The 26,269-nt window shown below is 46.4% G+C and overlaps 1 protein-coding gene across 2 annotated transcripts in view; it reads right to left on the reverse strand.

Annotated features, from left to right (window-relative positions):
- Positions 1-26,269, reverse strand: part of DAAM1 (dishevelled associated activator of morphogenesis 1) — a 180,917-nt gene that overhangs the window by 68,310 nt on the left and 86,338 nt on the right. For both annotated transcript variants that reach the window (XM_083434806.1, XM_083434805.1), the window contains exon 4: positions 3,046-3,117. In XM_083434806.1, coding sequence (XP_083290932.1) covers positions 3,046-3,117 — 72 coding nt within the window. The remainder of the gene's footprint in view (positions 1-3,045; positions 3,118-26,269) is intronic.

The raw sequence follows: 26,269 nt of genomic DNA on the forward strand, positions 1-26,269 counted from the left end.
CTGAGGATGCTGAGAATTGAACCCGGGACTGTCTGCATGGAAAACAGCTGTTCTTTTTACTAAGCTAGCGTCCTTTGCCAAATGAGCTAGTAACACAGAAAGCTGGACCCCATGCTTTGCAGGCGGTTGGACTAGATGACCCCCAGGGCCCCTTCCAACTCAACAGTTCTATGATTCTAAGTAAGATCATTGTTCTGTTTGGCTCAGTACCTGTTCACATGGCAGTGGCTCTCAGGATTTCCCCAGCCACTCTGGGGGGCTCCCAACAGAATACAGTGGTACCTTGGTTTACGAACTTAATCTGTTCTGGAAGTCTGTTCTTAAACCAAAGCGTTCTTAAACCAAGGTGTGCTTTCCCATAGCAGTGGGGGATTCAATTTGCAAATGGAACACACCCAACAGGAAGCGGAACATGTTCTGCTTCCAAGGCAAAGTTCACAAACCAAAACACCTACTTCCGGGGTTTGTGGCGTTCTTAATCCAAGTTGTTCATAAACTAAGCTGTTCTTAAACCAAGGTGCCACTTTATTGAAAGCACAATAAAACATTAAACATTAAAAACTTCCCTAAACAGGGCTGCCATCAGATGTCTTCTAAAAGTCAGATAGTTGTTTATTTCCTTGACATCTGAAGGGAGGGCGTTCCATCACCGAGAAGGCCCTCTGCCTGGTTCCCTGTAACCTCACTGCTTGCAGTGAGAGGAACTGGCAGAAGGCCCTCGGAGCTGGACCTCAGTGTCCGGGTGGAGACGCTCCTTCAGGAATACTGGACTGAGGCCGTTTGGGGCTTTAAAGGTCTGCACTGACACTTTGAATTGTGCTTGGAAACATATCAGGAGTGAGTGTAGATCCTTTAGGACTGGTGTTAAATGGTCCTGGCAGGCACTCCCAGTCACCATTCTAGCTGCCTCACTCCAGATTAGTTGTAGTTTCCAAGTCACCTTCAGAGGTAGCCCCACATAGAGTGCATTGCAGTAGTCCAAGCAGGAGTTAACCAGGGCATGCACCACTTTGGTGAGACAGTGCCCAGGCAGGTAGGGTCTCAGCTGGAGTACCAGGTGGAGCTGGTACAGCTGCCCTGGATATCTGTGAGTCCAAAATGACTCCCAGGCTGAGCACCTGGTCCTTCAGGGGCACAGTTACTCCATCTTGGACCAGGGAGTCCCCCAGAAACAGTACTTCTGTGTTGTCGTGATTCAATCTCAATTCGTTAACTATCATCCATTTACCAACCTCCTCCAGACACTCACATTGGGCATTCACCACTCTCACTGGTTCTGATTTTAAGGAGAGGTAGAGCTGGATAGTTTTAGTCTAGTAAAATCAGGTGAGTTCCACGTTGGCTATCCCTGATTAAGCCACACATCCCAACCTGCCCACTTTCAAGAATGGGTTGGTTGCTATCAGGACGAAAAGCTTGCTTTTTAATAACGTCCACCAAGATAACATCTCTTCTGCAGAATCGCAAGCTCACAGCCCTAATGAAGGCCCTCTGTGTGCAACGTTTTTCGTCCAGCAGCTCCGTTTCCCAATTCATTTCTGCTTCTGTGCAGATCAGACTTTTCTGCAGGTCTTTCCGCTTGGAGCTTGCTCCGTAAGGAGCTCTCTCCTGCACTCTCAGGTGCTTCTGGGTGCCAAGAGCTGTGGGTGGCATTTGGCTTAGCCTGCTAGGGCCAGAGAGAAAGAGAGAGAGGAGGCCGGACTGATCAGATACAGCAGAGGTGAAGGTTGCGCGGGAGACGTCAAGCGACGCTCTGCCTGCAGCTGTCTAAGCAACTGCGGTGGCATCATGCCACGTGTGTGTTTGCAAACGCGGGGAAGATTTGTTTCTACAAACTCTCTAATGACTTCAACAAGAGCCCCTTGATCAAAGAAAACAGACCCGGCTTGTCTTTTAAGTGAGCTGATTTATAGGCCCTTTGGGCAAGTGTTGCCTCGTTACGCCAACAGGAGCAAGCAGAGGGGGCTGGAATTCTTACTGAGGGCGAATAGAGGCTGCTTCTTTTTTTTGCAACCGCAGCATCTGCAGATCCCTTGACAAGGGCCAGGGCAGGAGCTGTGACCTGTGGGGGGATTGTGGGGGGGTCTGGGAGACCTGGATATGTGCAGCCCTTTCCCAACGGCTGCCAGGGAAGCTGCCGTTTTTCTTTGCCTATTTCTTTCCATGTTATAGCACGCCTGGATAGCTCATCTGGTTAGAGTGTGGTGCTCTTAATGCCACGGTTGCAGGTTTGATCCCCAAATGAGACAACCCCATATGCCTGCATTGCAGGGGGTTGGACTAGGGCATCATCAGGATCCCTTCCAACTTCAGGGTCCCTTCTATAAGCCCACCCTTTGGAGGCGCAGGTCAATTCTGTGTCCAGGGCAGCCGCCTTACCAGCTCCATCTGGTACTCCAGCTGAGACCCTACCTGCCCGCCGGCTGTCTTGCCAGAGTGGTGCATGCTCTGGTTATCTCCCGCTTGGACTACTGCAATGCGCTCTATGTGGGGCTACCTTTGAAGGTGTGCCGGAAACTACAACTAATCCAGAATGCGGCAGCTAGACTGGTGACTGGGAGTGGCCTCAGAGACCATATAACACCAGTCTTGAAAGACCTACACTGGCTCCCAGTATGTGTTATATGTGCACAGAGTGGGCAGGTTATAATAATACTAATACTAATAGAGTTGGTGTCAACCCCTGGAGGGCCCCACATTGACTATGCCTGTGCTAAACCATAGTTTTGTGTTATGAGAATGAACCCAAGGCTACGTGGACTCAAAGCCTCCCCACTGTGTAGCCCACAAAGTGAGTTCAGAAGGTCTGACTTATGTTCTGATTAACAGAGTCCAAACCCAGAAGGTTGTGATTCGGCTAAACTATGGTTAGTTGAAACAATGCCAAACTTCAACCCACGGTTTATGAAGCTGGCTTGCTTTCACTAACCATCGCTAAGAACAACCACTTTTTAGGGTTTCTGCAACACAGCCCTGGTTTTAGTTCTCAGAACCATTCTTCTGTTTAAAGAAGCCAGAAAGCAGATTTCTCAATCCTCCACTTACAGCAGCCATGGAGTTAAGCTGATCAATGTAGAACTCTGGCCAGCTCGTGGCTCCTTTGTTTTCTTCTTGGTCCTGAAACAAAGAGACAAAGGGAACCAGGTCAGAAAACACAACGCTGGTTTTGCATTACCCCAAGCAACTCACAGCTGCTCCCGAGACAGATGATTTGGTACACAATGATCCACCCACCTGAAACTTGCTGATAAAAGTTACCCAAATAGTTCAGATTATAACTGGAAACTCTTGAGACGTGACATTTTTAAAAAGAGGTACTAAACGGGGAAGAGTTTATTCTCTTGCAGAAAAAATGCTACTTGAGTGACAAGAAAATTACGAGCTGAAGATCATTCTTTCGTGTACACAGCAGAAATGGGCAACCTATTTTAAATCAAGGAACTCATTCCGTTCCTGTCCAGCATCCTTTGCGGAGAGTAGCCAACCAGATGACTATGAGAAGCCAACAAGCCTTTGGACATTTTGGGGGCGGGCTTCATGTTAACTGCCCCTAAATCGGCATTAGAAATCCCCCAGGTGTACTTTGCAACCACATGCAGATCTCTGAATGCCAGGCTGGCAACTGACCTCTCCATCTGGCTGGCCCCTCCAGAAGACCTTATTTGTTGCATTTATTTAAGCAGAAGACCTTATTTGTTGCATTTATCTCCCAACTTTTCCTCCAAGGAGTACATGGTTCACCCTCTTCCTCGGTTAATCCCTACAACGACCCTGTGAGGTAGGGTAGGTTAGGAGGCTGCGACTGAGTCCGAGGTCACCCCAGGGAGCTTCAGGGCCGAGTGGGGATTAGAACCCTGATCTCCCAGGTTCTAGTCCAACACTCTAACCACTACAGCTTCCTAGAGTCCTTCTGCTATGGGGCAGCTCTATAAATGAGGTAGGTAAATAAACATAGCCAAATGTCACTTAGAGAAGGCTCTGAAACATCTTCCTGGAAGCTGGAATTTCTTTCTAGATTGTTTCATTTGATGTTTTAATGTGTTGTAAACCACTCTGAGATTTTTTTCTTTAGATAGGTTTAGGCAATAAGTTTGTAAATATTAGAATAGAATCATAGAATCATAGAGTTGGAAGAGACCACAAGGGCCATCGAGTCCAACCCCCTGCCAAGCAGGAAACACCATCAGAGCACTCCTGACATATGGTTGTCAAGCCTCTGCTTAAAGACCTCCAAAGAAGGAGACTCCACCACACTCCTTGGCAGCAAATTCCACTGTCAAACAGCTCTTACTGTCAGGAAGTTCTTCCTAATGTTTAGGTGGAATCTTCTTTCTTGTAGTTTGGATCCATTGCTCCGTGTCCGCTTCTCTGGAGCAGCAGAAAACAACCTTTCTCCCTCCTCTATGTGACATCCTTTTATATATTTGAACATGGCTATCATATCACCCCTTAACTTGGAAGATGGGAAGTTAGATGTACTTTAAGAAGACCTACTGTCAGAATATATGATTTTATTCTTTTGTTTATTTTGTGTTTGGTGTAACCATCGACGTTGATGTATGGTTTTTCGTTTTTCTTTTTGTTGGTGTTTATAACAAAGCATAATAAGAAAGAGATTTTTTCCCTTTAAAATATAAAGCAGTATAGAAATGAAATGAATAACAGTAACAACTTTCTTGAAGAAAAAAAAAAGGCACCTAGACATTCCGTTGTGAGTACTGTAATCTAGTTTTAAGGTGCCATTTGGCAATTAGCTTATATATCTGAGTGTCTAGCATTGCCCTAAATGAGCCAAACATGAAGAAAGCTATGCTCATGTGTCAAAAGGAACATCAGGTTTTAAGTAGGCCTCACTGTCCTGGCCCTTGTTTCTCAAGTCATCCTTCCAGGGGACAGGCAATTTCTTATAAATTAGGAACCAAGGAAAAGAGAGGTGAGGAATCTGATAAGAAAACCAAGTTTGCTGCCAGTGAACCAGTTATCCCTGCTTACAAGAAGCTGGCAGATTCACGGTCATTTCTCCCCGTCCCCAGAGAGGGTGGGGAGAACCAGCTGCCTCAAGCGCTGGGTATCACTGAACAATCCACTGCAGGAGAATTAGGTCACTCACAGACAAAACCATTCACTCGGCTGGCAAAGAGCCAAGGGCTGGAGCGACGAGTTCACAGGAAGAAGAAGAAAACAGCTCTGCTTTCACGTTGCAAGCTCAAGCAAAACGGTGGATTAATTGTGGCGTTGCTCCAAGAGAGCGCTGCCAAAGGATCAGGATGTGAGGAAAGCAGGGGCTTAACCCAAAACATTGAGAGTTACATCTAAGTCTATACCCGTTGAAGTTATTGGGCATGACTAACTTAGCATCAAACATTAAAAGCTTCCCTAAACAGGACTGTCTTCAGGTGTCGTCTAAAAGTCTAGTAGTTGTTGTTCCTTTTGATATCTGGTGGGAGGGCGTTCCACAGGGCAGGTGCCACCACCGAGAAGGCCCTCTGCCTGGTTCCCTGTAACTTGGCTTCTCTCAGTGAGGAAACCGCCAGAAGGCCCTCGGCGCTGGACCTCAGTGTCCGGGCTGAACGATGGGGGTGGAGACGCTCCTTCAGATATACTGAACCGAGGCCATGTGGTGTAAGGGTTAAGAGCGGTAGTCTCGTAATCTGGGGAACCGGGTTCGATTCCCCGCTCCTCCACATGCAGCTGCTGGGTGACCTTGGGCCAGTCACACTTCTCTGAAGTCTCTCAGCCCCACTCATCTCACAGAGTGTTTGTTGTGGGAGAGGAAGGGAAAGGAGAATGATAACCGCTTTGAGACTCCTTCGGGTAGTGATAAAGCGGGATATCAAATCCTAACTCTTCTTCTCTTTGTCTTCAGTTTCCTGGCACCCCTCCAACGTAATACCGAATATTCTTTGTTTATTTGATTTAATCTGACTGGTGTTAAATACCATCTCCAAACTAATTTATAATACTTTTCTTTTATTCTTATAGACAACATTTTCAAGCATTAGCTTTCTTTTGCTGCTGCATCACCCTGTTGACTCAGATACTTGGTCCTGCAGCCCAAGGTAATTCACTTAGGGGAAAGGCCATAGCTCAGTGGTAGAGCATTTGCCTTGCATGCCAAGGGTCTCAGGTAAAATTCCTGGCTTCTTCAGGTAGGGCTGGGAATGTCCCTTGCCTGAAACCCTGACGCGTCTGTGCTAGTCAATGTAGACAATACTGAGCTTGGTGGACCAATGTATGGTATAAGTAGCATCTACTTGTAGTCAGCATGCAGATCCGTCTCTTGGTTCATCTCAGACTTCACCACTGCAACAGGGTCCCCATTCAGGGGACCATCCATAACTGATCACGGACTGCAAGGTGGAGACCTCCCAGGTGAAGATGTGCTCCCAACTCCCCCAGCAGACATGACAGGTAAAGGTGAAGTCTTTTGGCCTGTTATAACAAGGGTGTCTAGTGATGTATGGAAGTGAGAGCTGGACCTTAAAGAAGGCTGATCGCCGAAGAATTGATGCTTTTGAATTATGGTGCTGGAGGAGACTCTTGAGAGTCCCATGGACTGCAAGAAGATCAAATGCATCGATTCTTAAGGAAATCAGCCCTGAGTGCTCACTGGAAGGACAGATTGTGAAGCTGAGGCTCCAATACTTTGGCCACCTCATGAGAAGAGAAGACTCACTGGAAAAGACCCTGATGTTGGGAAAGATGGAGGGCACAAGGAGAAGGGGACGACAGAGGATGAGATGGTTGGACAGTGTTCTCGAAGCTACAAACATGAATCTGACCAAACTGCGGGTGGCAGTGGAAGACAGGAGTGCCTGGCGTGCTCTGGTCCATGGGGTCACAAAGAACCGGACACGACTGAATGACTAAACAACAACAACAAACAAGGGTGTCTCTGAACATTAAATTGAAGCTCATACAACAAAATATTTAGAATATACTGGACCCCATTATGTTTGTTTTAAAAAAGGGCTATCTAAGGTACCTAACTGTTGGATACGCAAGAGGGATAATGCTTCTCTAAAACATGCTTTTTCATTGTCCTATATTGAAGGATTTTTGGCAGAAGGTAACTGAAACCATCAACGGAACAACCTTACATTTACAAAGCAAAATAGCCTCTTGAATTATATGCCCAGCACATGGAACCTCACAAAAGGACAATAGGAGTGGACTCTCTGTGCCCTTACCATGGCAAAAAGACTGATACTGATGAATTGGAAAAATAAAAAATGCAGCCTCCTTCTAAGATTGGATTGAAGACTTATACAAGCTCGCAACGTATCAACAACTTGCATATAAATGCAGACTTGCCATAGACAAATTCAAGGATATTTCTAGAATCCATACTACAAATACTGTAGTAGGTTAAGATCTGGTGAAGTACAATAACAACTTTGTAAATTATACAGTTTTGTGTCCCCCCCCCCTTTATTTTCCTTTCTACACGGATTCTGTTTCTCTTTCTCTCTTTTACTTACATCTCACAATGCTTTAGTGCACAAATAATTATGGACTTCTTGACCTTTCAACAGAGATGTTTAAAAAATAAAAAAAAAGTCTTCCGGCCAAGAGGTGATGGGGAACCTCTGACCCTTCTGAAGGTGATGGACTCCCACCAGCCTCACCTGGCATGGTCAGTGAGGGGGGGGTTGTTGTCCAGCAGCCCCCGCAAGGCCACAGTTCCCTCATCTCTGTGTTCAGAAATGCAGCAGCATTCATTTCCTTGTCTTTAAGTGAACCCATCTATGCGATTGCGAGTGTAAGTCTGTGGGCAGGGGGAAGAGTCGACAGCCTGAGAGGAAATTACAGAGACATTCTCTGCTGATTTCTTGGCAGCAGAGGCTGGAGCTGCTCTTGGTGGAGATTTTAATTGCAGTGGAGGAATCGGAGAGGTCAGCATCGTAAACTTTTCGCTGGGAGCTGAGTAGCTAGAAAGCCAGGACATGTTTGAGACCTCTTCGAAAGCAGTGATCCTGAATTATCCTGAGTGAGCAAAACCACCTCGTTCCAGAGCAGAAAACCGATTTGCTAGCGCTCAAAACCTTTTCGTGTTCATTAACTGCAGGAAGAGGAAACTCTACAATTGGAAAATCCCGCTCTCTCATAGATGTTACTGGGGGGAGGCAGACAGTGGGGGTGATATGAAAAGGGCCATCTTGGGATAGGGATCTAAATAGCCACTGATCCTACAAGTAAGTTCAACATGAGTGTAACATTTTTTTAAAGCTCTTCTTCTTCTTCCATTATCATCATCATCCCAGGGAGGTTCACAACAGTTTCTTGGTGTCTGATCAACTAAATAGAATTTATCCATAATAGAATTAATAGGAAATAATAAAATAATAGGAAATCAGCCCTAAGTGCTCACTGCCACAGACAATATTGAAAACTTGAAAGCCTCTTTATCACCTCATTTGTTTTCTGGGGGTTTGGAGGTGGGGAAGGAAGTCTCAGGGCTGCATTACCCTGCCTTACCCCCTTTACACCCCCCACTGACCACATCTAGTTATATTTTAATGCTACATTTCTATATGAAAGGATGTTGGTCATTTCCACCCACCCACTGCCCCAGGAAACAGAGTCGCATTTGGAAAAGGCAGGAGAAATTAGCTCAGCAATAAAACATTTCCTGCTCTTCCTTCAGGCCTGGCCCAACTCTCAAAACCACAGAGCACCCCCAGACCAAACACGAAACATCAACACGGCAGACCAAATGAAACACGTCGAGAAAGAGAGCGAGATGGAAGCGTACGCAGCAAAAAGTACAGTTCCCCTAGTCGATATATATCTCCACTCTTCTTGCAGAGAATGTGCGCGCTTGATTAAAAACCGAACGATGTGCTACGCTGGCCCAAGCAGAAATGTCAAGCGAAGGAAGCGAGTTTGCTCACTAGAAAAGTTTTGTCTCTTTTGGAAAGTAAATGCAGAAGTGCGATTCCCCCTCCTCCTCTTCCTTCAAGTAACCACAGGGATCTTACATGTTTATAGCTGCCAATCTCCGTTCCATTTCTGGCCTCGTTTACCAGCACACACTAAAATCTCTGCCTGCCAAGACTTGGTTTGGCTGACTGAAGTCATCCATTCACCGTAAGAAAGAGGCTTCCACAACTGTCAAGAAATTTAACACCTACAGCTCAAGCCAAGGAATGCCATTCAGTCGCCACTGGGGTTCGAGGGAAGGTTGTTGTGCCGCCACAAGGAAGCGGAATACGCAACAAAGCATGAAGTTTCAGGAGGGACAACGGGCAGAGATTCTTAAGTCACGCAAGGGGCTGTCAAAAGTGGGTCTTCCACTCAAATGGAGGTAGCGCTTTTCAAGCTCTGCAGATTTCCCTTGGAAGCTGTTTGTTTTAACATTACCGTATTTTCGCTCTATAAGATGCACCAGACCACAAGACGCACCTAGTTTTTGGAGGAGGAAAACAAGAAAAAAAAAAATCTGAATCTCAGAAGCCAGAACAGCAAGAGGGATCATTGCACAGCAAAAGCAGCAATCCCTCTTGCTGTTCTGGCTTCTGTGATAGCTGCGCAGCCTGCATTCGCTCCATAAGACGCACACACATTTCCCCTTACATTTTAGGAGGGAAAAAGTGAGTCTTATAGAGCAAAAAATACAGTACTTAAAAACCATCTGACATTGCCAGCATCTGGAGGTGCAGGCTTGGGGATCATTGGATCTTGACAGCTTTCACACACTAATACCACATGCTGTAGAATTATTTCGGTTATATTTTATCTGCACCATCAGAATGAATTTCAGGAATTTCCGTGCAGCCTGAGCAGGAGCAGTGAACAATACCCCACTGCCCTGCTCACAGCTGCGAAGAATATTCTCACGTGATGAATGGTCCATGTCACCATTAAGAAAAAGAGGTCGGAATAGGCCAATATATATGTGGACTGTCCTTGGATCAAGTGACTTTTCGTCATTTAAGTTCTCAAAGTTCTTAAACTAGTTCAAGGTTGTCATCTAAACAAGCCAGATGTTGAAGGGATAGTCATTCCGTCATCTGAAAAATAAGACTTGAGAGCCATCTTCCTCAAAAATGGCAACTAGACATTCCATTTCAGGGGCTGTAACCTTGGTTTACAAGGGACACGGGTGGCGCTGTGGGTTAAACCTAGGACTTGCCGATCAGAAGGTCGGCGGTTCGAATCTCCATGATGGGCTGAGCTCCCGTTGCTCAGTCCCTGCTCCTGCTAACCTAGCAGTTCGAAAGCACGTCAAAGTGCAAGTAGATAAATAGGTACCGCTCTGGCGGGAAGGTAAACGGCGTTTCCGTGCGCTGCTCTGGTTTGCCAGAAGCGGCTTAGTCATGCTGGCCACATGACCCGGAAGCTGTACACTGACTCCCTCGGCCAATAAAGCGAGATGAGCGCCACAACTCCAGAGTCGGTCACGACTGGACCTAATGGTCAGGGGTCCTTTTACCTTTACCTCTAACCTTGGTTTACATTTGGAGCCTAGGTGATGTATCTGAGTTTCTAACACTGCTGATGTTAAACTCAGCTGCAATACTTCAGCTGTTCATTGCAAGTGCTGTATCTCAACTTATCCCCTACACACATGTATACCAACCATACTGGAACCACCCAACGTTATAAAGAACATAGATCTAGTGGGAAATTTCTGCTTCTCACTCCAATTCCCCAAGGAACGTAATGGGACCAGGCTATACAGAGGCCAGATCTCATCCGCCCCCAAAAGCAGACTACTCATTTTGATTACAGGATGTTAATCAGCAAGGAAGGGGTGAAAACAGAGGATGCTTCATTGACTACATAGGAAGTGTCACCGAAGGCAATAGGCTATTAGCCCGACCCTGACCCAACATCCCCTTCTTCCCATCTGCCGGTTTGTGCCTGGGGGGGTGGAAGAAAGGTTAAATGAGAAGATTTCCTGGGAGACTAGGAGAATTGGAAAGCCTAAAGCATTGCCAAAGGGCAGAGGAGAGGGGGGCGGAAGAGATTTTGCTATATATTTTATTGATCCCAGATGGGCATAGGACCTAAGGCTTGTTTAAGGAGCAAGATCAGCAGAAGCATTTTTGCACATCTATCCAGGATTAATTTTACATCCCCTCAAGGGAGAGGATTCATGTGCGAAGGAACAACTCAGGCCTGGGCAGCAAGTAGTCTAAGGACGTGATTGCCCAGTTTCCACTTTGCAGCTTCTAAAAAACCCCCACACCCAATAAATTCAGGTGCTTTTATTAAATTGATACAATAATGGGAGGTGCCAATGAATATGGGGACTACTAAGGAAGGGGCCTCTTTGCGAGCCCCACTTGGGCACCCCAGAAACTGGCATTCAGAGACATACTCCCTACAATAGATGTTTGAGTTTTCTGGAGGCTAGGGAAGTTGATATTTTAGAGAGGCAATAAACAAATATATCCACTAAGAATATGTTCGTTTCTAGAATCCTTATCCCACATTTTGACGACGTCCCTCAAAGCAGTTTAGAAACGATAATAAAACAATTCGTTCCAAAGTAAACATTAAAATCAATTAAAGGCATCTATCATAAAGCAGGCACCTTAAGGCAATTTTAAAGCAATTTCAACTCCCAGCGGTTGAAAAACCATGCCAGCAAATTGGGCCCAATAGAACCATCCTGTACGTATCGCTTGCCTTGCACTCTCTGTTGAAAATTGTGCTCATGATGTATAGAGCAAGGGGACCTAATTGTATCTGGCAAATGTTACAAGGTATGGCTTTTTAAAAACACACACACACACACACACACACACACACACACACACACACACTGCTGCCCAGGGAAGACTCCATCACTTATATTTGTCCCCTCTATTAAAAACAAACAAACCAAAAAAAGGTTCAGCATCCCACATACACACAGTGCTTGCATTTACATTTCATTTGCTGCAGGAGCAAAGGGAAAATCTGAATTGCGATCTCAAAAATACTACCAAGATCAGAACAGAATTGGGCAGAGTCCAGATTTTTCAGTTCCTCTGCGGTGGTGAAATCATGCTCAATCAGTGGAAAGGCTGTGGTTCAATGGTAGGGCACACACTTCGCATGTAATGTAACAGGAGTCAGGGTTCAACCCTTGGCATCTCAAGCTAGGAATGGGAAATTCTGGACAGCCACTGACCGTCAGAATACAGAACTGGTTAGCATCCTACGCTCCCTAGGTAGCAGTTCAGAGCAGAACGAAATGCTAGGCAGCCTGCAACTTTAGGATGCCCACAAAATGGCCAAACCTTATTAGGAAGGGCTGAGTTGCAACCAGTCACATGGGTTGGGAGAAGGGCTTACAGAGTGTAACAACAACACAACAACAGCATAGTTTAACTACCGAAGTGGTTTCTGAGTGGTTGACAAGCATAAAACCAATGATAAAAAATGGAAACGCACATAATTGAAACACGAAATGAAACAATTCCGTCAAAACACCAAAATAGGCAACCTGTTAAAAGACGCAACAAAACAAGCCCCTTAAAACAGCCTAACCACTAAACAGGCAGTTCCCAAGTCAGAAGACCACGGGAACGCTTTTCTGAACAGGTGTGTCTTCCACAGCCGTCGGAATGCCAATACTGATGGGGCCCTTCGGATTTCAGCAGGGAGAGCTTTCCATGGTGCAAGAGCCCCCAGCGGGGAAAGCCCACCTCTGCGATCATCGCTAGGCCACAGCAAAACTAATGAGGCCCCATACGTGGATCTTAATGCCCTTAACTGGACAATACAGGGGGACTTTGCCTAAGGCAACCCTGGGCAATTGAGGCCCACAGATGAAGCAGGCGTTGTTGGGTCACAAAGCCCCCAGACAAGGAGAGAGCATGTAGGACCTTGGACAGCTACAAGAGAAGGTGTTTCTGAGGGAGCTGGAGCCAGCTGGAGCCTTACAGAGGGTAATCAAGGCTGACGTGTGGTAGGCTCCATCTACCTGGAGATGCTGTCCGGCTGCCTGGCTGAGGGTGCTTGCCTTATAGCAGGCTTCCTCAACCTTGGCCCTCTAGATGTTTTTGGCCTACAACTCCCATGATCCCTAACTAGCAGGACCAGTGGTCAGGGATGATAGGAATTGTAGTCTCAAAACATCTGGAGGGCCAAGGTTGGGGAAGCCTGCCTTATAGCCTCTGGAAGAGGAACTGCAGGGGATTCTGAGCCAGAGGACGGTGGCAGGCAGGGACTCGAGAGAGAAGCCAGGAGTTCTGCCCCTGTGGATGTCGCTGGAGCCTGGTTTTCATTTTAAAAGGGCATCAGATGCCTGGTTAAAGAGGTTAACCAAATGCCTGGCACCTCAAGGTGTATAATGAAGGCGCCAGACGAACCTCCACGGGGAGAGCATTCCACAAACGGGGAGCCACTGCGGAAAAGGCTTTAAACCTGATCAAGCAAGCTGCAGAGTTACTAAATCTCCCTTCCTCCCAAGGCTCAGGAACCTCTTTGAGCTGTGCGCTCCTTCAAGGATTGCAGAATTCCCCACTTTGGCTGCTTTTGCACAGCTGATGAGCTCTGAGCAGCACACAGGCTCTTTGATGAATTGCAGAAAAATGCTTCCCATGCAGTTTGCTCAGCTGCTTGGTCAAAGGTCCTGCCACACTGAACATATGGATTTCAACACGAAGGCTGAAATTCAGCTCTAGCTCAAAAACAGGCCATTGGCTGTACAACTTTTTGGGGGTGGTGGGGGTGGGTGGGAAGTAAGAAACCTCCTTATCTCTGCACCTGTGGCTTAATCCCAGCTGCAGGCTCACAGCAGCTTCCTGGATTTTGCTGATTTGCAGACAAGGCAGGACACAGCGCTGTGACATCCCTGTCTGGGGTCAGGTGACCAAGCCATGTTTAGCCCAAATACGGAAACAAGGGAGCAGGAAGGCGGGGGGGGGGTGTCTCTGAAAGGAAGAGTGGCAAGTGAAAGAAGCTAAAATATAGCAGCGCTGGGTCAGAATTGTGTAGCCGAGATGGAGATTTCCTCTTTCCTCACCTCCCGGAGCAGTCATTTCCTCCTCTGGGAGACGATGCTTCGCAAGAGCACTCTCAGTTAAGCACAACAGAAACCCAACTGAGGAAATCAAAGCTGGGACAGATATCTGCGGGCAGCGGAAGAACGGAAGGACGCTGCTGTTCTCATCTTTCCCCCAAGGCCAATCTTCAAAACGCATTACACAGGAGTAAGCCACCCAGTTGAGATTCCCGTTTCCATGCGAACCTATCTGTCATACTTCCCAAGGCAACACAAGAACTGAAACACAGTTATCCCACCATTTTGTAGTGTAATCCTCCGAACAAAATTAACGTGAACTTAGATGCATTATATTAGCCTGCCTAAAACTGCGTATACTAGTGAAAACACCAAACTGGAGCTCATTATATTATTGAATGTATATGCCACCTTTTTGCAAAACACCACGGCAACACAAAAAACATTATTATTATTTCATTTGTTATGCTGTTGTGTCGCAAACAATCTGGCAAAGCCGTGAGGGCCGCAAATACTCCCAAGTTGCAGTTCTGAAATCTGCTCCACTCAAAAGTTCAGCCTTTTTTTTATTTTAAAAAAGGGGAATCACAAGAGATTATGTGTTTATTACAGTTGCCCCCATTTTATAGGGGAGGAAGGATTCCCAGACTCAGCCCAGCCCTGTTCCTGTTGTGGAGCATTTTGGTATGTGACCTTCTGGCTGGGTAACGAGAGGCAGATAAGTCCTCACACGACTGTAGACTGGGAAGTTCCGTTTAATAAAAACAAGGGTTTAAGTAAAACAAGAGGAGGGGGCGAATTGCAGGTGCAAGTCACAAAACGTACTAAAAATGTTCTTTCTGGTCCGGGGATGAGGAAGCTGTGGCACCTGAGAAGTTGTTGGCTTCCAGTTCCTATCGCCTCAGAATCCAATAGAGAGGCGCCATTTTGTGCCCAAGATTGAGGAGCACGCCACGCAACACATCATTGGCAGGAGACCAATCAGAGAGCCCGGCATGGCGCGGGGCCTCTCGCATGCTCAGGAGCAACCAGCGCCATGTTTGGTGTCCTCTGCCCCCTCAACACTGAGGGGGCCCTGTTATGTACTGAAGTTCTCACCCTGGGCCAGCAGGGGGATACTGTAGATAGTTTTCACTCAGGTCCACGTCAGTTATTTTAGGCGGGAAACCCTGGGTTGTTGTTGCTACACTGTTGACAGCCGGCTCCTATAAAAGCAGGCCGGCTGAGCTGTTTGCTGTTCAGTTCTGTTCCAGCTTACAAAATAAAGAGCTGCTTTGGAGAAATCGCTGTGTCGTCTGCCATGTCTACCCACTATTTAACAGGCCCAGTCCCCCACCAGCAGATATTGAGGGGGGCCAAAGACACCTTGCCCCTAGACTGGTCAGACCTCACCTGGAGTACTGTGTCCAGTTCTGGGCACCACAGTTCAAGAAGGACAGTGACAAACTGGAACGTGTCCAGAGGAGGGCAACCAAAATGGTCAAAGGCCTGGAAACGATGCCTTATGAGGAACGGCTAAGGGAGCTGGGCATGTTTAGCCTGGAGAAGAGGAGGTTAAGGGGTGATATGATAGCCATGTTCAAATATATAAAAGGATGTCATATAGAGGAGGGAGAAAGGTTGTTTTCTGCTGCTCCAGAGAAGCGGACACGGAGCAATGGATCCAAACTACAAGAAAGAAGATTCCACCTAAACATTAGGAAGAGCTTCCTGACAGTAAGAGCTGTTTGACAGTGGAATTTGCTGCCAAGGAGTGTGGTGGAGTCTCCTTCTTTGGAGGTCTTTAAGCAGAGGCTTGACAACCATATGTCAGGAGTGGTCTGATGGTGGTTCCTGCTTGGCAGGGGGTTGGACTTGATGGCCCTTGTGGTCTCTTCCAACTCTATGATTCTATGATTCTATGACTGAGTTGGTGCACATGGTGGCCATCCTGGTTGGGGATGATAGGAGTTGGAATCTGTAGATTTGGTTTACAACAAATCTAACAGCATCTCTCTCTCTCTCTTCCCCCCTGCCCCTGGATCCATGCTGCAGGTAAGGCTAAAAGATGGATTATTGCTTTGTTTATTTCAACAATCTATACCAGTGTTTCCCAAACTTGGGTCTCCAGCTGTTGTTGGACTACAACTCCCATTATCCCTAGCTAGCAAGGCCAGTGGTCAGGAATGATGGGAACTGTAGTTCGAAAACAGCAGGAGGCCCAAGTTTGGGATCCTCATACATATTAATGACAACTGTCTTGTGGTATACAGCCAAGAATACTATATAAAAGGTAAAGGTAAAGGGACCCCTGACCATTAGGTCCAGTCGTGGCCGACTCTGGGGTTGCGGCACTCATCTCACTTTACTGGCCAAGGGAGCCGGCGTACAACTTCCGGGTTATGTGGCCAGCATGACTAAGCCACTTCTGGCGAACCAGAGCAGCGCACGGAAACGCCGTTTACCTTCCCGCCAGAGCGGTACCTATTTATCTACTTGCACTTTGATGTACTTTTGAACTGCTAGGTTGGCAGGAGCAGGGAGCTCACCCCGTCGCGGGGATTCGAACCACCAACCTTCTGATTGGCAAGTCCTAGGCTCTGTGGTTTAACCCACAGCGCCACCCGCGTCCCAAGAATACAATATAGATAACAGTTAAAAAGCTATAAAAGCAGAAGTTGGTTCAAATTGCCCGCTGGAATTAAAAGTCTTCTGTAGCCACCAGAAATTCAACAGGGAGGGCGACCTGTTTGACTGAAACTGGAAGGGGTTTCCATGAAATTGAGCTCATAATGCAGAACTCCTGGCTCCAGGTGCATATGAGCCATGGGGGACCACTGACAAGAGACCACCCAGAAGACCTCAATTGCCTAGGAAGGGGGTCAGGAGGTCCCTGAAATCTCCTGGATCCAAGTTCTTAAGGGATGGGGTTCAATCCTGCTTGGCTCAGCTGTGTACGCTAATTCCTCACAGAGAAAGAAGGATTTGACTCTTGCTGGCAGGTGAGGGTCTGACCCTGCTCAGTTACTCACTAACTTTCCCCCACCCTGTGCGCCAATTTTGGCAGGTGGATCACCCACCTGTCCATCACTCTGTCATTATGATATCACAGGAGTGGCAGGCAGCCCATCCCGCCCACCAGCTAAAGTTGTCCCAGAGAGGTGGTGGGAGATAAACAACGGCCACCTCCTCTGAAGCCATCTTCCCCAACCGAGGGTGCTCCCAGATGATGCCGAACTACAACTCCCATCAGCCCTTGCCACTGCGCCATGCTGGGGCAGCGGTCCAGCAACATGTGGAGACTCTGGGCTGGACAAGGCAGCTCCAAAGGCTCAAACTCCACACCCACGTATGCTAGAGAAAGGACATTTCACCTTGTGCAGCCCTAGATATCAGAATATTCCCATCGCTATAGAACAGGTTGACCCAGTGTGGTTTCTTTCCTTCTGCCTCCCCTGCTTTCATTTCCTTTGGAGGTTCTTGCTCTCCAAAAATCTGGCCAGAGGGATTCAAAAATGTGTGCCACAACAAAAAAATGTGTGCCACACAAAAATGTGTGCTACAACAGCAGCAAGAATACTAATTGCAAAGTATTGGAAGACGCAAGAACTACCCACCCAGGAAGAATGGCAGATGAAACTGATGGACTATATGGAAATGGCGGAAATGACTGGCAGAATCCGAGACCAAGGAGAAGAGTCGATGGAAGAAGATTGGAAAAAAATTAAAGTATATTTACAGAAATATTGCAAAATTAATGAATGTTAGAAGTATATTGGAATGAACTTATATGGTTTTAGCAGAAGGGTTATTAAGAATTATATGAATAAGTGTTAAATGTGTCAAATTGGAAAATTGAAAGTTAAATTGTGTCAAAATAAATTATAGAACAAAAATTGAAGAAGAGGGAAAGGATCTGTTGAACTAGGTAATTTGAACTAGAATACAAAAAAAGGAGGTGTGAGGAAGTCGAGGAAATAAGCTAATGAAAGATTTGGATATAAAAATTTGGATGTGTTTTTTCTTCTTATGTTGTATTGCTGTATTGTTTTGTTTTTTTTTCTTTTATTGTCGATGTATTGTTTGTTGAATTCATGTATTGTCTTTTTTATTGTTTTTCTCTTTATAACTATAAAATGTCTAATAAAAAATCTTATAAAAAACAAAAAAACAAAAATGTGTGCCAGAAATGTCACCTTCTTCCTAGAGCACTGAAACAGACAGATGCGCTAATGTCCTCATTTCACACCATCGCTGGAAGGGTAAGAGAGTAAATTGCTACCCTGCCAGTCTCACACACACACTCAAAAGGGCGAGCCAATTTCAGTGGTCACCAGCGCCCTGGGGCAAAGTGGCAAATAAGACTGAAATATCCCATTAAAGGCAGAAGAACTTTGCAGGAAAGGCATATGGTGCATGCACATCGTAGAGTCGGGACACTAAGGGTCATCTAGTCCAACCCCCTGCAATGCAGGAATCTCAGCTGATGCATCCATGACAGACAGCCATCCAACCTCTGCTTAAAAATCTCCAAGGAAGTAGAGTCCACCACCTTCCGAGGGAGACCATTCCACTGTCAAACAGCTCCCACCGTCAGAAAGTTCTTCCTGATGTTGAGTCGGAAATCTCCTTTCTTGTAACTCGAAGCCACTGGTTAGAGTCCTACCCTCCAGAGCAGGAGAAAGCAAGCTTGTTCCCTCTTCCATGTGAGATATTTGAAGATAACATTGGTAGGGTTGCTGAGCTCAAGCTTGTAGCCAGAAACCTCGTCATCGAGGGCCCCAAGGGTGCAGCCAGGAAAAGAGGTCCAAGCAGAACAGCAAAAACCTACATTCAGGTACCCTAAGAGCTTCTCAAGTGGCTCATAAATATGTTAAAGAAACACTACAAATTCTCTCTTTCCTAGCATACAAGTCCTTGTGTCCAAGCTATTTTATCTGCAGATGGCCTTCTGTGAATCACCTTAAAAAGGCAAGAAGCATAGTTCAGGGGGTTGCATGAAAAGGGCTGCGGGTTCAAACCCTGATGTCCCCTGGTAAGGCTGGAGATGGGGTGGGAAGACTCCTAAAGATAGCCTGGAGAGTTGTTGCCAGTCAATGCCGACAATACCGAGGTAAATGGACCAACAGTCTGACGCTTTTTAAGGCAGCTAGCTCCCTGTGTTCCTACTTGCACTGGAAAGCCAAAAAGTAATCATATTAAATATTTTTAAAAATCATATTAAATATCAATCTGATTGCTTTCATCATCAGTTTATTCCTGCAGCTTTGGACTCAAGGGTCAAAGAACCGGGAGGCGACGTTCATTACATTTATTGAATAAATAAAATACAATTTGATTGCATCTCGACAAATGCAATCGGTGCAAAGAACGCAACTTTTCTCTCTTTAGGAAATGAGAGGCGGCTGGGAAGGGGCCAGGAAGCCCTGGAGGAAGACAAGTTATGATAGCTGGGATGCACAACATATACATCACTGAGAAGGCCCTGGCCCTGGTAGAGGATAGTCTGACTGACTTCCTTAGGGCCCAGGATCTCTAAACTATGGTTGTTCACGGACTTTAAGGTTCTCTGCAGGGCAGACCAGGAGAGGCGGTCCCATAAATATGAGTTGGAAGGGATCCAAGGGTCATCTAGTCCAACCCCCTGCAATGCAGGAATCTCGGCATCCAGGACAGACGGCCATCCAACCTCTGCTTTAAAATCTCCACGGAAGGAGTCCACCACCTCTCGTGGGAATCTGATCCACTGCCGAAGCGAAAAGGCGTTTTCGAGCATAACTCTTTCCCTTGGCCTTTGAGAAACTGCCTAAGTTTTGTGCAGCTGTTCTCCGGACAAGATAAGGAGCTCCCTGACAAAGAATCAGGCCATCTGGCTTAGCATTGTCTTACCCTGACTGGCAGTGGCTGTTCAGGGTTTCAGAGAGAGGTCACTCTCAGCCCTACCTCGTACCTATGGGACCGCCTCTCCCAATATGCCCCACGGAGGACCTTAAGGTCCATAAACAGCAACACCCTAGAGGTCCCGGGCCCTAAGGAAGTCAGATTAGCCTCAACCAGGGCCAGGGCCTTTTCAACACAGGCCCCGGCCTGGTGGAACGCTCTGTCTCATGAGACCAGGGCCCTGCAGGATCTGATTTCTTTCCGCAGGGCCTATAAGACAGGCTTGTTCCGCCTGGCCTTTGGCTTGGAATCAACTTGATCCCCTCCCCCTCTTTCCTTTTTTCTTTCTCTTTCTGTGATGGAACTCCTATTTGTGGACTTCCCTGGCTTTTTTCTGGCCCATGTAGGACCAGTCTGGATAGTTGGCCTTGGTGAAGACTTGACGTTTTCATCCCCCAAAAAGTTCTTTACTGTATTTGAGTTCCTACTGAAATGAGGCTGCATTTTTAATGTTTTAATGTCGTATTTTAATCTTGTTTTTAAGTTGTATTTCAGTCAATTGTTTTTATACCTAGTGTTTGCCGCCCTGAGAACAGTCTTGGCTGGGGAGGGCGGGTTATAAATAAAGATGATGATGATGATGATGATTACCTAGAATTGACAGGAATTGAACCCAGGGCCTTCTTCTGCATGCAGGGCAGGTGCTCTAACCACTGGGTCACAGCTCCTCCCCTGTGGGACAATGATTCCCTGGACAGGTTGTAACCTAACGGTGTTTCTTGCTGACCAGTCAGGAAAGGATTCAGATCAATGTTGACTCTGCAAATCTACTGTACTGACAGGATGTCCCTATTTTCATTGGAGAAAGGTTGGAGGGAATTGAATGGCCAAGGGACGTGGGTGGCGCTGTGGGTTAAACCACAGAGCCTAGGACTTGCCAATCAGAAGGTCGGCGGTTCGAATCCCCGTGATGGGGGTGAGCTCCCGTTGCTCAGTCCCTGCTCCTGCCAACCTAGCAGTTCGAAAGCGGTACCGCTCCGGCGGGAAGGTAAACGGCGTTTCTGTGCGCTGCTTCGGTTCGCCAGAAGCAACTTAGTCCTGCTGGCCACATGACCCCGAAGGTGTACGCCGGCTCCCTTGGCCAATAAAGCGAGATGAGCGCCGCAACCCCAGAGTTGGTCATAACTGGACCTAATGGTCAGGGGTCCCTTTATGGAATGGCCTTCCTTTAGCTTCACACGCCACCCCCCCAAACCCCCAAACCAAAGGCTTGTATTTCCCAGGTTCTCTGTTCATCCATCCATCCATTCCCCCCACCACACACATAATAAGCAAATACAGCATGATCAAATACCTTTCATTGTCAAACGACTCATTGTTTAAAAAGCTTCAGTTTAAAACCCTAAAGATTGCTAACAGATGCCTTTTTTGGCTTCAGACGGGAAGACGGGGGTGGGGTGGGGGAGCCGCTCTGGGGGTGGGGGAGAAACAAGAGCAGGTATTGAAAAGGGGGAATTATTTTAAGGTTCCACTTCCATATATCACTAAAGGATTTCCAGCATTGGCCAAACAGGTGTCTCTCCAGGAAGGATGGAAGCACACCAGTCTTCATTCATTGCTAGTACCAGAGAAATTGGTACCTGGGGGTTCACGGCCCCAGACATCAATAAGCCCTGGAGCTTGTGGTTCAATGGCAGAGCAGGTGTGTTGAATGCAGAATGCCCCAGGTTTGGTTCCTAGCTGCTCCTGGTAAGTTTGGGGAAAGACTCCTGGGATATAACTCTGGCTAGCTGCTGCCAGGCAATGTAGCCAATATACAGATAAGAATCCGACAGCCGGACAATGAGAAATTCCCAAAAGAATGGTCCAAATTTATGGTCTACTTAGAGAAAACTGTACATGAATAAAGACACTCACAGGACTGAAATAAAACTCATAGTGTTTATTGTAAACATTTGGTTAGACCGTAAGATGTAATACGGTAATATAATAAGGACTGTATGTTTAAAGTACAATACAAAAACTTATTAAGGAATTATAGACATTTATAGAATGTATATATAGTAAACATGCTTAAGTAAGAGCAATATAGAGAAGCCAGAAGAGGGGTGAAGGGAAGTTAATTCGGATAAGATATAGATTTTAAGGAGAATAAAGCTGTATTGTGTTTAAGATATTTGAAAAAAAAAAATCAATAAAAATCACTGAAGGAAAAAAAAAGATGATGATGATGATGATGATGATGATAAATTTATTTGTATCCCACCCTCCCTGGCCAAAGCCATGCTCAGAGCGGCTGTTGTTGTTTAGTCGTTTAGTCGTGTCCGACTCTTCGTGACCCCATGGACCAGAGCACGCCAGGCACTCCTGTCTTCCACTGCCACCCGCAGTTTGGTCAAACTCATGCTGGTAGCCTCGAAAACACTGTCCCACCATCTCGTCCTCTGTCGTCCCCTTCTCCTTGTGCCCTCCATCTTTCCCAACATCAGGGTCTTTTCCAGGGAGTCTTCTCTTCTCATGAGGTGGCCAAAGTATTGGAGCCTCAGCTTCAGGATCTGTCCTTCCAGTGAGCACTCAGGGCTGATTTCCTTCAGAATGGATAGGTTGGATCTTCTTGCAGTCCATGGGACTCTCAAGAGTCTCCTCCAGCACCATAATTCAAAAGTGTCAATTCTTCGGCGATCAGCCTTCTTTATGGTCCAGCTCTCACTTCCATACATCACTACTGGGAAAACCATAGCTTTTACTATACGGACCTTTGTTGGCAAGGTGATGTCTCTAATTTTTAAAATGCTGTCTAGGTTTGTCATTGCTTTCCTCCCAAGAAGCAGGCATCTTTTAATTTTGTGACTGCTGTCACCATCTGCAGTGATCATGGAGCCCAAGAAAGTAAAATCTCTCACTGCCTCCATTTCCTCCCCTTCTATTTGCCAGGAGGTGATGGGACCAGTGGCCATGATCTTCGTTTTTTTGATGTTGAGTTTCAGACCATATTTTGCGCTCTCCTCTTTCACCCTCAATAAAAGGTTTTTTAATTCCTCCTCACTTTCTGCCATCAGGGTTGTGTCATCTGCATATCTGAGGTTGTTGATATTTCTTCCAGCAATCTTAATTCCACCTGGGGATTCATCCAGCCCAGCCTTTCGCATGATGAATTCTGCATATAAGTTAAATAAGCAGGAAGACAAAATACAGCCTTGTCGTACTCCTTTCCCAATTTTGAACCAATCAGTTGTTCCATATCCAGTTCTAACTGTAGCTTCTTGTCCCACATAGAGATTTCTCAGGAGACAGATGAGGTGATCAGGCACTCCCATTTCTTTAAGAACTTGCCATAGTTTGCTGTGGTCGACACAGTCAAAGGCTTTTGCATAGTCAGAGCGGCTAACATCATATAAATAAGACAATATGCATAATACAATATACAATATGCAAATAAAATAACATTCAACATTCATTAAAATAACATAGAATAATATTAAATATCAGCATTTCAAAATTAAACAGAAATCCACTCTTAACAGTTACAATAAGTAATTTCTAAACTCCAAACAATAAAACAACAGCAAACCACAGTGAACAACATAATACAATACAAAATGAGATAGATAAGACCAGTGGTCTGACTCTGTATAATGCAGCTTCCTGTGTATTGAATTGCCCCATGCATTTGTTCCTTAAAAAACACAAAAAACCCACACTGTGCCAACTGCCACTATAATACAGTGGGCTGCTGTTCATTCTGCTGCCCAGAGACATCTAACTCTGCACCTGCAAAAACCTTGCAACCTGCAGCAAAATAGCAAATCCGAAGAGGTACCAACTGCAAGGTATCAACGTGGCTGATACTGTTCTCCATCTACACAAAGCAGTCATTCTTGCTAGCCGCCTGCGATTTTTATCACAGGCTGTCTGGCGACTGGAATTTCTATCCACAAAGGTAAGAGTTTAAATACCTGAGGGAGACAGGGAGGGAGGTTGTGATTGAATGAAGGTGATGCTGCTGCTGTTGGGTTTTTTTTAATGATATAAAGTTGCTGATTTCACAGCTCAAAAGAAAAGCTTACGGCCTGTTCTTGGTTAATTACCAAAGCCTGGAAACCGGACTTTAAACGAGCTACTCCTGCAGTGCCTGAACAGCTTTGGACTGTGCAAATCTTTCTCTGGCAATTTAGCAAAAGCCCTTCTCAGGATTCAGGAAACATCATATCAGCTTCCCGCAACCTGGTGCTCCTTTCATATGCTTCGGAGCGTAACACTCTCATCAGATGACAGGGATGTTGACGGAAGCTGTGGTCCAAAATATCAGAAGGTCACGGGGTTGGGGGAAGCTGTTTTTGACTTAAGAAGGCAACAGTTTTCAGTCTCTAAAATCGCCTGCTGAATAGTTTCAGTGATCTCCATCTGGCTGTTTGCACTAAGCTATTGAAATATGCCTATAATCTGGCTTGAACCCGGTCTCAGGTTATTATTCCACATTCTTCCCTCACTCCCTGTTCTCAGTTTACACTTGTGCGCACAGCTTCATTTCTTTCTTTAAATGCACACAATTGAAGGATTGCCAGTGGCCATCAATTGCAATGCTCCAGGGTCAGTTAATTCCAATTTTTATCTTTTGCCATCTTAGCACTGCGGGCACAGCTACATCCGAGGAGAGAAAAATTCCAACAGAAACTGCTATTGACATTTGCAGGGCAGCACCAATAGGTATTACTACTACTTCTTCTTCGGCGATCACTTGTAGCCAAGTAAGATCGTCTTCCATAAACAAAGTGTTAACAGGGAGTCCGTAAGTGACTGTGGAGGCAAATTCTGGAGCCACACGTGCTTTCACAGTGGGGACATTGGTTCCCGGGTGGGAGTTGATCACGGTGTGGATTTGCCAAGAGTGCCTTCCTCTTAACACGTCTCTCCCTTGAGTTCTGAGTTTGAGTGTCTTTAAAGCCCACAACACCTTTGGTAAAGGCTGTTCTCCAACTGGAGCGCTCGCAGGCCAGTGTTTCCCAACTGTCAGTGTTTATGCTACTTTTTATTTAGATTTGCCTTGAGTGAGTCTTTTGTTGACCACCTCGTCCTCTGTTGTCCCCTTCTCCTTGTGCCCTCCATCTTTCCCAACATCAGGGTCTTTTCCAGGGAGTCTTCTCTTCTCATGAGGTGGCCAAAGTATTGGAGCCTCAGCTTCAGGATCTGTCCTTCCAGTGAGCCCTCAGGGCTGATTTCCTTCAGAATGGAGAGGTTTGATCTTCTTGCAGTCCATGGGACTCTCAAGAGTCTCCTCCAGCACCATAATTCAAAAGCATCAATTCTTCGGCGATCAGCCTTCTTTATGGTCCAGCTCTCACTTCCATACATCACTACTGGGAAAACCATAGCTTCAACTATACGGACCTTTGTTGGCAAGGTGATGTCTCTGCTTTTTAAAGTACTCCTTCATATTTAAACACCCCATATCCATCTGAGAAGGAGAACTCAGTATCCTCATTTCCCTTTCGTATTCCACCCGCCCACTGGCCTTAAAAACCCACAAACCCAAATGAACTTCAAAGGCCTTTTCTATCGTAATCCGAAAATCCCTCCCCTGAGCGGAGTCATCGCTTGGGCTTCACTGTTTCACGTGCGCTGCATTCCTTTCTCGGGGTCACTGCCCAGCGACTTTCTATTACTGCTTCGCTCTTCTCTCGTTCTGCCTCCCTTTTCAGAAGCAGCCAAGCCAGCCTCAATCTCCCATCTCTCGCCACAGCCATTATGTAATAAATCCAGATCCCCCTCAATCAGGATCGCTTTTGTTCCTCGCGGCTTTGGAGTCCCCTTGATCGCTCGCACGGCACAGGCTTCTACAACCATTTGGCAGCCATGGGAGGACGGGTGGGGCAGGCAAATGAGAAGGGAAAAGGCAGACTCTATTGAAGTGGGAGGCCGACTCCTCCGCAGACTGGATGCAAGCGGTGTGGGAAGAGGGGGCACCCTCGGAGAGATCTAGGGGTCCTCTTTCTGGCATCTCGACACAGCTTAGGCATTCATAATGTATTGAAAACACACCATCAAATGCCTGTGGAGTCTTGGCACCCATCGGAGGCCCCTGCCATGCCATTTTCTCAGTCCAAAAGTAGCTCGGGGATTTGTGAATGAAGGCATAAAGGACACGTCCCCTCTACTACGGTATTCTTTGGGTGCATTCACCCCATACATTTAAAGCAAAGGGATGCGGGTGGTGCTGTGGTCTAAACCACAGACCCTCTTGGGCTTGCTTATCAGAAGATTGGCAGTTCGAATCCCCACAACGGAGTGAGCTCCGGTTGCTCTGTCCCAGCTTCTGCCAACCTAGCAGTTTGAAAGCACACCAATGCGAGTAGATAAATAGGTACCACTCCAGCGGGAAGGTAAACGGCGTTTCCCTGTGCTCTGGTTTCCGTCACGATGTTCTGTGGTGCCAGAAGTGGTTTAGTCCTG

The sequence above is a fragment of the Podarcis tiliguerta genome, assembly GCF_965153285.1.
Source record: "Podarcis tiliguerta genome assembly, chromosome: 1".
NCBI lineage: Eukaryota > Metazoa > Chordata > Lepidosauria > Squamata > Lacertidae > Podarcis > Podarcis tiliguerta.